General features: G+C 35.2%; 1 protein-coding gene across 4 annotated transcripts in view; it reads left to right on the forward strand.

Moving 5' to 3' along the window:
- The window catches only part of METTL4 (methyltransferase 4, N6-adenosine), a 43,774-nt gene that overhangs the window by 26,243 nt on the left and 2,456 nt on the right, over positions 1-15,075 (forward strand). For all 4 annotated transcript variants that reach the window (XM_004742796.3, XM_004742795.3, XM_045065415.1 and 1 more), the window contains exons 7-9: positions 6,885-7,059; positions 9,595-9,701; positions 10,143-10,234. In XM_004742796.3, coding sequence (XP_004742853.1) covers positions 6,885-7,059; positions 9,595-9,701; positions 10,143-10,234 — 374 coding nt within the window. The remainder of the gene's footprint in view (positions 1-6,884; positions 7,060-9,594; positions 9,702-10,142; positions 10,235-15,075) is intronic.

Genomic DNA, 15,075 nt, shown 5'->3' on the forward strand with positions numbered 1-15,075 from the left:
AGGAGTGGCCTTATGTTGGACTGCCTGCTGTGTAGACTGCCTGATGGCTTTGGTAGGCTGGCTGGAGCTGGAGTGGGTTGGTTTGGAGGTTCTGGTGGGGCATGTTGTGCTGTGGCTTGTGGAATTGCTGGAGTGGAAGTGGGCATAGGCTGGGTATGTTCCAGGATGGGCTATGCTGTGGACATAAGCTAATTGGGTCCTGGAGGGTGCTGCCCTTGGCAGGATGGCTAGAGCTGGGGCTGATGTATTTGGGGTCTGGGGGTGTACTACATGGGGGCTGTCTTTGAGGGATGGCTGGAGCTGGAGTGGGCCAGGTGTCTGGAGTGTGCTGGGGTGGCCCTACCAGGTTGGAAAAGTACCGGAACCCTGTTCATGTTTACACTATGGAGGTAGATGCAGAACGTAAAAGTGGTGCTTGCTGGTTCCTCTGTGAGAGTTGCATTGGTTCTGTACCTATTTGTTGGATGCTCTAGTGTTAGTAAATGGATTTCCTTCATTTATAAACTATTTGCCCTTTAAACTGCTATGTCTGAGGGCTGATGAGTCTTTCCAATGGCCTCTCATCAATATCCTTCTCTACTGTAGGTCACCTAATGAAGAGTGGGGTTCCTTTTGTGTCCACACTTCTATGTTTCCCTATTGTTTATTGTCCTTTATTGTTTGTTGTGTAGAAGCTGTGCAGTCAGCCCTCTCTTCTTCTTCTGGAGGAATGTCTCTATATATAGGTATAGATTTAGTTTGTGGGAGGAGATGAATTCAGAGTCTTCCTGTGTCACCATCTGGACCTTCTTAGGAAATTTTAATGTTTTCAGTCTGTTCTGTATTTTAGTTACAGTGGTGAGTGATCTCTTTTTTCTTTTATTATTAGATTGTAAACATTAGATTGGGTGCTCTTTGAGAGAAGGGTGCTAATATAGCTTTTTTTTTTTTTAAATTTATTTATTTATTTATTTATTTGAGAGAGAGAGAAAAATATCATGAATGGAAGAGGCAGAGCGAGAGGGAGAGAGAATCCCAACCAGACTCCACTCTGAGTGTGAAGCTTCACTCAGGGCTTGATCTCATGAAGATCATGACTTGAGCTGAAATCAAGAGTCCAGTGCTTAACCAACTGCACCACCCAGGCTTCCCAGGGAGGTTTTTGAAAACTAGATAACATTAACCATTTTAGCCACTTTATAGTGTACAGTTTAGTGGTTTAATTCATTGACATTGTGCAATTCATGTTGTGCAATTATTACCTTATCTAATTACAGAATATTTCTATCACCCCTAAAAGAATCCCTGTTCCTTCTAGTTTGCCTCTTTGCCCATACTCTGACAACCATTAATCTTCTCTTTGTCTCCATATGCCTACCTTTTGGGACATTATGTATAAATGGAATCATATGACATGTGGCCTTTGTGTCTGGCTTACTTCATTAGATATTTGCTTTCATAGTTCATCCATGTTTTAGCATATGTCAGTATTTCATTCCTTTTCATGGCTGCGTAATACTCCATTGGATGGATCTGTGTGTGTGTGTATATGTATATATATACGCACACACATACACACATACACATACACATATGTACATACATACCACATTTTATTTATCCATTTGTTAGTTGGTGATGTTTGTATGGTTTCCAGCTTTTGGCTATAGTGCTGCCATAAGCATTTGTGTACAGCTTTTCTTTTCTTTCCTTTCTTTTTCTTTTCTTTCTTTTCTTTAAGATTTATGTGTTTTAGAGAGAGAGAGAGTACATGCATGAGCAGTAGGGGCAGGAGAGGGATAGTGAATAACAAGCAGACTGCATGCTGAATGTGGAGCTTACATGGGCTTAATCTCACATCCTTGAGATCAGACCTGAGCTGAAACCAAGAGTTGGATACTTAACCAACCATGCCACCCAGGCACCCCTGTAAAATCTTTTGTGTGAACAATGTGTGTTAAAGAATTTGACGCTGCCCAAACAAAGTTTGACTGTTCTCTTAGGTTCTGGGAGGGAATCTATACCTGATAGGATTGTTTTTGCTTAGAGTGCTTGGGTTGGGTGAAGGTAGTTGGGAGACTGGCTGTATAAATAAGGGGATAGGGATTGGTGCACCAAAAAGGCCAACCATGTCATTTAGGGTAGGCTTTGGTCCCAGTGGTATTAGTTAACCTGGAGACTGAGTTCAACCACCTGGGCTATCAGTCACTTTATTTTGCCCAAGTAATATATCTCTAGTTAAAACTCTGGAAACTGAAGCTGAGGTGAATTTCCCTAGTTAGCAGTACTCTGTGTGTATTATCACACATAGATGCCGGGAAGGTAATGTGTTCTGATTCCATGAGAGAGGACTCTTGGAGGCTCTGTGTTTGTAAGCCCCCCCAACTCTGCTCTGAGTTTCTTCTTTTGGCTGATTTTAATCTGTATTAAACCATAATAACCTTTATGTGATAAATTTTTATTAGTCATCTTTTGTTATAAACTGTAATCATTATTATAATAGCTTTCAATAAAGTTCTGTGAGTCTTTTTGACAAATTATTGAACCTGAGTGGTTTTGGAAACTGCCCAAACTTCCAGTTGGTTGTAGGAGAGAGGACAAAATTAAGGCCTGTTCCGAATTAAAGCCTATTCCTTCAGACTTTGTAGTTGCCTAATTCCAGATGACATGTTTTCATTCATTTTGGGTATATACCTAGGAATAGAGTTGCTGCATCACATGGCAGCTCTACCTTTAACTCTTGAAGAACTACTGAACTGTTTTCATGATGGATGTGTCATCTTACATTCCCACTGGAAACATAAGAAGGTTCCAGTTTCTCTACATTCTCAGGGACACTTACTTTTTGTTTTGTGTTTATTTTTGATTATAGCCATCCTGATGAGTATGGAGTGATATCTTGTCGTTTTGATTTGCATTTCTCTAATGACTAATAATATTGAGCATCTTTTCATATTCTTATTGGCCATCTGTGTATATTCTTTGGAGAATTGACTCTTCAGATCCTTTGCACATTTTAAAATTAAGTTGTTTGTCTTTTTGTTGATTTCTAAGAGTTCTTTATGTATTTTGGATATTAGGCCCTTACCTTATATGGTTGGCAAGTATTTTCTCCTATTTTCTTTTCTTGCCTTTTCACTTTCTTTCTAATGTTTTCAAAGCACAAAGCTTTACACTTTGTTGAAGTCCAGCTTAGCCTATTTTTCTTTTTGTTGCTGTGCATTTGTTTTTTTTTTTTTTTGCATTTGGTATTTTATTTAAGAAACCATTGCCTTAATCGGGGTCACAATCATGGACACCTGTGTATTCTAAGCGTTTCAGCTCTCATGTTTAAGTCTTTGATCCATTTGAGTTTAATTTTGTATGTGAGGTGGAATCACAATTTTATCCTTTTGCATTTGGATAGCCAGTTGTCCCAACATCATATGTTGAAAAGACTGTTCCCAATTCTTCTCATTATTAGAGTTAAGTGTTAAATTCAAAAGAATCAAAGCCCAATTTTGTAATATTCTTTGGTAATGTAATATTCTTTTGTAATATTCCAGTTTTCTCTAAGAATTATTTTTTAAAAAATAACTTTAAGTTTCATTTGCCTTTTATCTTAATGAAAATTGATAGCTTTTTTATATGTTATTCTTGAATACTCTTTAGAAGTTTAAAAAAAGTAAACAAATGATCAGAATTAGCAATATCTTTGGTGGCAGTTTTTATAATTCTGGAAAATAGACTCATTCCTTTTATAATATTTTATGATACTTTTATATAGTACATTTTGCAATTTTTTGCTTAAAAAATTTTTTTGAAATTTTTTGTTTTTTTCAGCCTGTAAGTGTATCTTCATGATCTTTTTTGTAATGATTTATTGTATTTCTTTCCTTCAACTTTTGAGTTTTAAAATTCCAAGCTTTGAAAAAAGTTGAAAAAGTAGTACATGAATATCAAATTACCTTTCCTCTAGATTCACCAGTTTTTAAAATATTTATTCTACCAAAATTGTATGTATTTTCTCTTTTCCATCTCTCTGCTTGATATTGTAGACATCATGCTTCACTTATAAATTATTTCATGTGTATCTCCTAAAAACAAGGATATTCTTTTACATAACTATGATACCCTTACTACTCCTAATAAAATTAATATTGCCATTAATAATATTATCAAATATACACGATATATTCTTTTTTTTTTCACGTCTTCTCAAAGTGTTTTTTTATGGCTATATTTTCCTTTTAATTGTTCAGATTTAGGCTCCAGTCAGGTATCACACATTACATTTAATCTTTCTTTTTCTTTTCTTCCTTTAATGCAGAATAGTCTCTTGGCCATTTTTTACTTTTCAGGATGTTGACTCTTTTTTAAGATCCCATGTTCCTTTTTTGTATATTTCCTACCATTTGGATTTGTCTGATTGTTTCTTCATGATTAGATTCAGGTTAAACAATACTATCTTGGTGATAAAGGTGCATATTTTATAGTTTGCTCAGTGATTTCCAGGAGATTGAACAACAACATCAAAAAGGAATATTTCATTCCTCCTTCTTTATGCCACATCAACCCAATTAAAAAAAAATGAGGGAATCAAAGAATCTGCAATTATTGGGAACATCAAACTTCAAAATCTTGACCTGATGTTTTTCATACTTTGGCAAACTTAGTTTTTTTTTAAGTTATCACTTTGATTATAAGAAAAGCTAGTCTACTAGAAGAGCACCAGTCTGGATGGTAGGAAATGGGTGTATAAGATGTGAATTGTTTTACTCATATGTTTATTTAAGAAATGCTGTTGATCATTTCCTCACATCATACAGTTGCTAAGTGTGCAAGAACTGGATTCCAGTTTTTATTGCATTTGGCCGTTAAATGACATCTTAATGTCATTTACTTTTTACAGAGTAGGTATAGTAGTAGAAACCTCATTATAGTCATTGGAGGAATAAAATAAAGTAGTGAAAGTAGTTAACACTAAATGCATACCAGTCCTTAGCTTAGTTGTAGAATTGAGGGAATTTCTCTTTTCTTTTTTCTTCCCCTCCCCACCTTCTCTGTGTCTTTTTCTTTCTTCCTTTAAAACCTAGGCTGATGGTGAGGAACTGCTAGAGAGGTTGAGACACAAAAGGAGAGGAATAACTAGCATTGTAAGATACTGGAAGATGGGAACGAGAGAACACAGGTGGAGGGATAAGCTTTAGATAGGCAAAGCCATACCATTCGATTTAAGAGGAAATGTATCCAAATGGATAGGTGAAGGTGTGTAAGGGGAGAGGTTTAAGTACTTGAAGGAGTCTGGTGGACTTTATTTTTAGTGATATATGAGTTAATTTCATCTGCCAAGAGTGAGTTTAGGTAAGAAATTTGAAAAGAGATGAGGGCTTGTAGTTGACCAAGGATAAGTAAAAGAATTAATGAGTCATTTTGATAGCCTGAGAATGGGTTTAATTGACCCAGTTCTTCACTTCTGCATTTTTCTCTACCTGATTTTCCCCATATAAAGAGGTTGAATTGAATTCTGTGGAAGTGGGGTTGAACTGAAGATTAGAGGTTTGAAGGAGTTTGGGGGTGAAAGGTAAAGGGAGGATGGAAATTTAGGATGCTAATGAGAGGGCAGTGAAATGATTGGTAGTCTTTGGAGAAGAGGAGCATGTGTGCAGGAAGAAATGATTGACTCAGTAAAGTAGAGGGATGGGGCATGGTTTGCTTCGATAAGGTCAAAGAATAGATGAAGACTAAAAGGTTATAGCCAGAGATAAATCGATGTTTAGTTTCAGAGTTGGAATAAGTGTGAGTGGTGATGAGGTCCACGTTAGGGTTCCTGGAATGGATTAGTGGGATGAATGCAGTTGTATTTGTGTAGGGGAAGAATAGTTGAGGTACGCATATCATATTGATTGTGCCTTGAAATTGCCCAGGGTAATGACAAGATTTGTGTTGGTAAGGTAGAAGGATCTTAGCTTAAGGCTTCATTGATTACGGAGAGTGAGGAACAAATGGGTTCAATAAAGGACATTACATTCTAGCACAGCCAGATAGCATACCTCTCAAAGAGAAGTGGATTTTATGCAAATGTGGAGGAGTTTTAGCCTAGAAGCAGCTAACAGAGGAGCTAGGAGAATATGGACTCTCCTCTCTCTGTTGTATATGTAGGGTGTTAGAGAAATCCATTAGATTGGATTTGATAGAGCAAGTAGTTCCAGCAAGAGAAATGAAACTTTATACTATTAATGACTGGGGTGGGAGTGCAAGACTATCGAATTTTTTTTAAATGAAAGCATGAGGCTTTCTTTTCTTTCTAAGAGATTTTATTTATTTGAGAGAGCGAGAGAATGAGGACAGAGCATAAGCAAGGGGAGTGGCAGAGGGAGAGGAAGCAGGCTCCCCGCTAAGCAGGGAGTTCCAAGACCTGAGCAGAAGGCAGACAGGTAACTGACTGAGCCACCCAGGCACCCTGAAGGCATGATGATTTCAAAGACCCCAGTGGAATTGATTGGAATAAGAAAGAAGCAGGATGATAAATTGAGGGTTGAAAATATAGAATATTGAGATAGCAGTTTGAAGACTCACTGTGATGGGGGTCCTTGTGTAAAATACAGATTATGGAAACCAAACAGTGGTTTTTGCTTAATTTTGAATGGGGGAGAAGGATATTAGTGAATTTACTGAAATGTAATACTTTTAGAAATGATAAAGATAGCTGACAATTTTATACTACTAAAAATGAAAAATGGTTAATTCTGACTTGCTTGTAATAATGTGTCCACTGGGTGTCGCTGTGGCTTCATGTTTAGTTATACAAATAACTAAGTATAGGGGCTTTGTGTCTGTGGAGTCAATATTACATGGGTCTTCTGTCTGCTTATTTTTCCTTTTTGCAGTGAATTTTGCTGATATCACTTTTTGTTTATTTTTAGGTACAGCTATTTATCACCACTGCAAATAAAGCAGATACCTATTCCTAAACTGGCGGCTCCAAACTGTCTTGTTATTACCTGGGTGACCAATAGACAGAAGCACCTACGTTTTGTAAAGGAAGAACTTTATCCTTCTTGGTCTGTTGAGATAGTTGCTGAGTGGCACTGGGTAAAAGTAAGTTGAAAAAGTAACTTATTTGTTCATATAGTGTGACATATAAGTCACATAAATGTAGCATCTAATTTTTAACACTTAACATGTCACTGCCCTATTCCTTCAAAACAATCTATTTAAAACTTTTGCCATACTACGTTTTTTCTTTTTGATGCTGAATACTTATATCTTCTTATTCTCAAAGGCTCTTTACTTTTTGTTCTCTTTTTGTAGTAGAGTCTCAAACTGCTGGCCTTAGGAAATATTTGATTCAGGGAGCAATAATTGGATGGCATTCTAAAAAGCTCTGATGTCTGTAGTTTAAAAAACAACACCAAAATACTTTGGAGAATTTGTCAGTAAGCATTGAAATAGTGTTGTCCTTCATCTTCTTGCTCTTTATGCATCCACAATTTTGAAAAGTCACCCTTTTTGAGTTCTTTCCTGTAGTAGTTGTTTTTTTTTTCCTTATGTTGCTGGGCATGGGAAGGAGAATAGCTAACCCAGCACAGAAGAGGTGGAAAAAACCAAGAACCTTAAGTACTTTAAATTTTAACTTAAGTCTTCAGTGTCTTATGTGCCGCTAGGCCTACTTTTGAAAGAAGTAACTCAACTCTTGGATTGGTTGAATGATCTTTAGTATCTCTGTTTACTATAAGAACCAAAAAATACAGAAAAATAAGGCATCTGTTCAGAGTCCATTAGACATCTGTTTAAAGATGCATTGTCTACTTGATGAATTTTGCAAAAGCCCTCCTACATTTTAAAAAGATAAGCCAACTTGTTATCGATTGAATGTTTAGTATTTATATAGCTGATATATTCATTTTAGACAGGAGAATTCTGTTTTTATGTACTTTGTATGTATTTTGTGGGCTACCAGAATATCTTATAAAAGGTGTGTACATTGTTTATTTACACCTATTTTAATGGACTTAGCAAACAAACATTAACTGTTGTATCTTTGCTTTTTTTTTCTTTTTTTAGGATTTTATTTATTTATTTGACAGATAGAGATCACAAGTAGGCAGAGAGGCAGGCTGAAAGAGAGAGAGGAAGAAGCAGGCTCCCTGCCGAGCAGAGAGCCCGATATGGGACTCGATCCCAGGACCCTGGGATCATGACCTGAGCTGAAGGCAGAGGCTTAACCCACGAAGCCACTCAGGCACCCCTGTATCTTTGCTTTTAATAGCATACTTTGGGCTTAGCTTTGGTTGATTTGGTATTTAGGACATTGATGGCAGTATAAAATTCCATTCTACCCTGTACATAATGACAGTTCTTTTATTGTCAGAGATGGGGGCCAAAGTCAGGAAGAGGGTACCTTCTGAAATCCAGTAAATGTTAATACATAAAATCTAAGAGTATTCTACTTATTTGTAGTACTAATCAGTACAAGAGATGATATGATAAGCCCAGAGTTTAAAACCAAAAAAAACCAGTATATTATATGAAATGCTATTAGGTAACTATTTGTACTGGTATAACAAAAGGGGTAATTTGCATTGAATATAAAATATATCAAAAGAATAAGAATTTGCATATATTTATACAGCACTGTGTGGAAGAGATACTGTCTCTCCTGGGCCCTAGAGGTGATAATAGGACTTTAATGATTTGGCTTTTTAGTTATCTTGATATTGAGTTAAAGGTTCAACAAATATTCTGTTGGTGAAAATATGTATTTCAGTGGTTAGTTAATAAATTACTATTGCTATTATCAATTATGTTTTCAGTTTGATTAGCTTTAAGTGAGTCTTTGAGAGTATGATCACTCCAGGGTGAAATGACAAAATTGAACTTCTGGATTTATAATGCCAAGGGCTTAGACAAAGTATTGTCTATCTTACCAGTCCCTGAGCTTTTTTTAATTACTAATTTCAGCTCTGACAGTTTTTAATGACAGTATATTTTACAAAGTTTAATAAGATATACTTTATTATAATCCACTTAGTCACATAGCCAGTAATCAATAAGTATTGTTTGAATGAATAAATGAATTAATGATAACATGGTTTCAGGAGTACATTTTTAATTAGAAGTAGATTTTTATGTGTAAGATGATAAAGTGGTATTTAAAATATTTTAGTCCCTTATAGATGCTTTGTGAAGTTATACTCACTAGCAATATGTGGCTCTTTAGCACTTGAAATGTGGCCTGTCAAAATTGAATTGATATTTAGTTTAAGATACACATTGGCTTTCAAACACTTTGTATGAAAGAAAAAAAATGTAATATACTCAATAACTTTTTGAATTTATTACATATTGAAATAGTATTTTGGTTATGTGAGACTAAGCTAAATATATAATTATAATTATTTCCTCATTCTTCTTACTTTTTAAAATGTTTAATATTAGTAGAAAATTTAAATTACACATGTGGCTTGCATTTGTGGCTTACATTACATTTTTTGGATAGCACTAGCCTAAAGGTTTAATTTCTTTTTCTTTGGTAGAAACTGTATAGTGATAGGAAATAAGCCAAACCCTTTCCTGGATATTTACAGATGTATGGTTTTATTTTGTTTTGTATTTTTGTCTCCTTCCTATCAGATCACCAATTCAGGAGAGTTTGTGTTCCCATTAGATTCTCCACACAAAAAGCCTTATGAAGGTCTTATACTGGGGAGAGTTCAAGAAAAAACTGCTGTACCATTAAGGTAGGAAACATGATTTTTTCAAAATTGTATAAATGTATGCATTTATATGTTTTATAATATTAATAGTACAGTATAGATCATTAACTTTCCTTAATTTCAGTATAGATCATTAACTTTCCTTAATTTTTACATTTTTGAAAATCTGGAAATAGTTCAGATAGAAAAGTGTGAATGATATGGCACATGAAATTCTATATTATCTTTTGTTTTATCTGGTTATTATATATAACTTCAATATAATTGTCATTATATTGAAGAAAAGGAAATTTTCAGTAATGTCTCAGTACTTAAATTGCTGATTTCCATTATTGCTTCTATTCTTGAGTTTATTTTTAAATTCAGATTCTGTTTGAAAGGTGAAAAAGAATCAAGGAAACTATGGCTTATATATGAAAAATTGTCCTTAAAATATAATTTATTTTGTTGTCTTGTTTTAATTAGGAATGAAGATGTAAAAGTACTTCCCATTCCAGATCACAAATTAATTGTCAGTGTGCCCTGTACTCTTCATTCCCATAAGCCACCTCTTGCTGGTATGTTTTCATAAAATAGAATTTTTATGACATCTGCAAATTGAAAAAAGAATTGAATTTATTATTTGAATGGTGTAGAGATTTGGAAACTAAATGGATGTTTTATTTTCATTAATATTCTAAAATTCATAGCAGAATTTATTTGTTTTGTTACAAAAGCTTTATTGTTTTCATTTGGTCCATGACTTGGGAGATGGCTCTATGATGGTTAAAGGGCTGGCTGCAGGGAGAGGCACAGGCAGAAGCTCTGACATCAGGGGGATGTGGACATGCCCCTCAAAGGCTGCTGGGCTCTGGAAGCTTCTAGTTGTGCTTGAGGATGAGCCTTTTGAAGAGATACTTGACAGGCCCAGCCCAGCCTGGGGCCAGCCACCAGCCAACCTGTGGAGGTTAGTCAGGTGGTCACCCAAGTTTTTGATGAGTTTTGCCTCCTCATCTGGAAGTAGCTCTCCAGGAAGTCCCACAGATGGGGATTTATGTGGGTAGAACAGAGCATGCAGGGTTCTTCTTCAGGGCCATGCAGCTTCCATGGCATTCATGGCTTTGCCTCACTCATCTTGGGAGGGCTTCTTCATGTTTTGGAAAAAGGTATGGCTGTCGCACTGGTTTTGCATCTTACAAGAGATGCCTGGCCAACTCGAGGTAGAAGTGCCTAGGCCTTCCAGAGTCACATTGTTACAATCCATATAAAAGCCCTGAGAGGTGAAGGAGGTCTGCAAATTCAGGTTGACCAGACAGTTAACAGGGGCCTCCACCTTGGGAGGATAATTCTGAGGAATCTGGGAGCTCATCGTTGGTCAGCAATAAGGAGCTAACCACAAGAAATGAGGTTGGCTGGTCCTGGAAGTCATTGCTGGAAAGGAGATTGGAAGGTGGTTATAGAGTAGTCAGAGACTGGAAGAAGGGGGTCTCTGGGTCTGTTCCATCCAAAGACTTTTGAACAAGATTGTTGAACTGTTGAAACAAGAGATGGGTTTGTGGGATTGCCAGCTGCACTGTGTAGATGAGTTTCATTTCACTTTTGCTTTTCCTTTTATACCAATTTTTTAGGTTCCCCTTATTATATTGGTTGTTACTCCCTCACTGTCCTTGATAGACTGAAGACTGATGGGGCATCTAAGGACTGTAGTTCTACTAGGGGCTTTATTTCACTCTATCCCTTGCTTGTTCTGAGACCGGGAACTCAGAATAGCAGTCAGAGAGAGATAGAGTCTCCTTGATACTTGGTAGAGATTCAGTTTTATGTTGAGGTAGTGTGGCTTTTCTGAACGATTGGAAAGGTAATTGCCGCAGCCTAGTCTTACTAGCCTTAGTGCTTTAATATAATGTTTATTATTCAGTGAAACTAAGCAGCAAGGAATAATGGAAAGTTTTGGCTTTGGAGATTGACTGACATGGGTTTAAATCCTGGCTCTGCTACTTTATGAGTTACTCTAACAATTTTTTACCTCAAAGTCCTCATTTAAAGGGAGACTAATGGTATTTGATTTTTTTAGAGTTGTTTAATCTTTTAGAATTAAGATTGCTTAATTTGAAATTATATAGCATATAGTGGAAGCTCCGTAAATGCTAAATTTTTCAAGTACGAGTTTAAAAAAATAGGAATATAGGGGCACCTGGGTGTCTCAGTGGCTTAAGTGTTTGACTCTTGATTTTGGCTCAGATTATGATCCTCAGGGTCATGAGATCAAGCCCCCATGTCAGGCTTCTCATTGGGCATGGAGCCTGCTTAAGATTCTCTCTCTCCCTTTCTCTGTGCCTTCTCCACCCCCAAATAGGAATGTAAATGACATACTCAATTTGTGATTGTTTCCTCTTCAAAATTTTTTTTGAGGAATATCTTTTTTATTAATTTGGTGATTCCTGCTTAAAAAACCCAAAACTTTTAAGCTGCCACTCAGGAAAACTACAGGGTCCCCAGCCTATCTATTATTTTGTAGAATATGGGATATTTCATGAGCTAGAATACATGGGAAAGTGAATTACAGATTCCCAAGGTAATTTTTATTGATTGCGCTTAGGATTTCTGTTCTCTTAAATTGCTTATTTGGAAGAGTTTGTAGTGTTACTTCATTTGAGAAATATTCAGATGTGTACCTGATGATCCATTCTTTGACATAGAGGCATGCTGAGTGAATAATCATCTTTAAGCTTTGTACTGTCATAGACTGTTCATTGCATTAAATATTAGTGACTTAAATGAGAAGTGAGATTGCACTGTTCTTTGAGAAAAAAATCATGTTTGGTACATTATTCAATGTACCAAAACAGTATTCAGTGGAAGGAACCTAATTTGTATTCTTCTCATTTGAATTATCTTTATCATTCAGTGAGTATCAAAGCATAATTTAGTATTTGTCTTAGGGCTTATTATTTTACTTTTAAAAATCTAAAAGCTAAGATCCAACCTTTCATTCTCAAATTACAGTTAAACTGTTTATCAATTCTTTTTAAATAGGGTAAAATTATGTTTAAAGATTAATCTAAGAAACAGGGTTTTAAAATAGTAGGTAAAAATTAGTCTTTTATTGGGCGCCTGGGTGGCTCAGTGGGTTAAGCCGCTGCCTTCGGCTCAGGTCATGATCTCAGGGTCCTGGGATCGAGTCCCGCATCGGGCTCTCTGCTCAGCAGAGAGCCTGCTTCCTCCTCTCTCTCTCTCTGCCTACTTGTGATTTCTCTCTGTCAAATAAATAAATAAAATCTTTAAAAAAAAAATTAGTCTTTTATTAATCCTAAAAAAATTAGTCTTAACATCCCGTATCTATGAAGTGCAGTTCTGCCATCTTCCCAGTAGAGGGCAGCACAAACAAAATTTATTTATTTATTTATTTATTTATTTATTTTTTAAAGGCTTGAGACCCTTTAAAAAGAAGAGTTAGATTTTTGGGGGGAAAAATCCACACTACTTGACATATAATCCTTATGTTTTGGTTAGGTGGTGGTAGACAGGAAGTATTTGTAATTCTATATTTTTGAATTTATGTTATATGTAGCAAGTACATATATTTTTAGGTATAGAGCTATAGAAATTAAAGCCATCAGAAAATAATTTCTGCATTTTATTTTACTCTGAAATCTTAACTCTAGGATTTGGGATAGTACATGTTCTATATGTAATGCTTAGAACTTTTACATGTAAATGTTCTTAAACTGTTTTATGCAAATTGATAAAATGAAATGTTCTCTCTTGCTCCTATAAAAGCACCAAGATTTTTTTAAAAATTTTGACTTATTGCTGCATTTACTCTGTTTTTAAATTTTGAAGTTTCCTGCCACAGATTAAAAGATAAACCATCAATAGCTATGCCTTGTAATCTAACATTATAAATGTATATAAAGTTTAAAGATTTAAAAGTATTTGGATCAAAACTGGTTATTTTTACATTTTACTTTAGAGGAATTTCCACTCCTTTTACTACTTTACTCACTAACAGTTTCTATCTGAAGAGTGAAACAGTTTGATGAGATTCTGTGCACTGTTTTGAGCCCCTTCTCCTCTCGCCCTGCCCTTTGTTTCCAGAGCAAAAGGGGAATGACTGGCTATGTGTGCATTATTTCCTCCTCTTTGATTAGAAGTGTGTTTTGCTAATGTCAGATGTTATATAATTATCTAAGTATATGTGTATGTCATATTCATACTTTCTACATTTGAATTTACTTTTTAAAAACTGAGGTATAATTGACATATACCATTGTTTTAGTTTCAGGTGTACAACATAATGATTTGATGGTATATATATAGAGAAATGATCACCGATCACAATATGTATAGATAACATTTATTACCACACATAGCTACAAATTTTTTTCTTTGTAATTAGAACTTTTAAGATCTTGAGTTTACTTTTAAACTGATATTTAAAATTAGTAAGAGTAAGACATTTCTATTCATTTGCTTTTGTTTCTTTTGTTTTGTTTTGAAATGTAGTTAACATTTTAAAAATATTACTTCTTTAATTTCTATTTTTCTCAAACTGAAAGGAAAAAAAGATCATGCAGAAATGAGTTACATGTAGAAAGTAGGAGGTAGTAAATGGTTTTCGGTTTTATGTATTATAGTTGTCAACTCCCAAGTGCCTGGCCATCTTTTTCTACTAGATTGTGTACTTTTAGGAAACATGAGTATCTGTTTCCTTTGTTAAGTTCCATAGCACTGATTATAGTGGCTGTTCAGAATAGTAAACATTTTTGACTGGCTGACTCCTGCACATTCAGACTCCAGATTATAGATCCAGAATAGAGTTGCTAATGTATTTTACCAAAACACTGAATAAACAGGCAAACAAACACAACCTTGCTTCAGTATAACCTTAGACCACATTAAAAGTGAATTGAGGTTGGTAAGGCATTGAATTCATGGAGAAAAAAAATGGAAAAGTGATATAAGTTTATTGTCCTCTAAGACTCTGGGGAAATCTTTCTCTTTCAGGTTTAGTAATTTTTAATTATACACTTATGAAAGGACTAGAACTCTCCTGTTAACATCTCCTAAAAGTTATTGAAGCCCAAATGTGACTGCAGTTGGATTATAGACAATGAATGCTTTAAATTCTTTGATTTTTGATAAACAGGACCAATATTTTTATAAACAGTTATTTTGCTGGGAGAGTGATTGGAGAACGTTATGAACATAAAATTTTATATACTTTTTCTTTAAAACTTTTTCTATGTCAAGTACTCCTAAGGAATGCTTACTGTTCCTCAAGGGAATTTGATCAAATTATTCCAAGCTCAATCTTGTATGCTAATTAAGAACTACATTTAAAAAATGCTCTTCTAGGACTCTTCATGCCTAAATTGTTATTTTCATGCCCACTTCATGTAATGGTTAATGTAGCTAA

This window comes from Mustela putorius, unplaced genomic scaffold (genome assembly GCF_011764305.1).
Source record: "Mustela putorius furo isolate JIRA1106 unplaced genomic scaffold, ASM1176430v1.1 tig00003858_pilon_pilon_pilon, whole genome shotgun sequence".
Taxonomy (NCBI): Eukaryota; Metazoa; Chordata; class Mammalia; order Carnivora; family Mustelidae; genus Mustela; species Mustela putorius.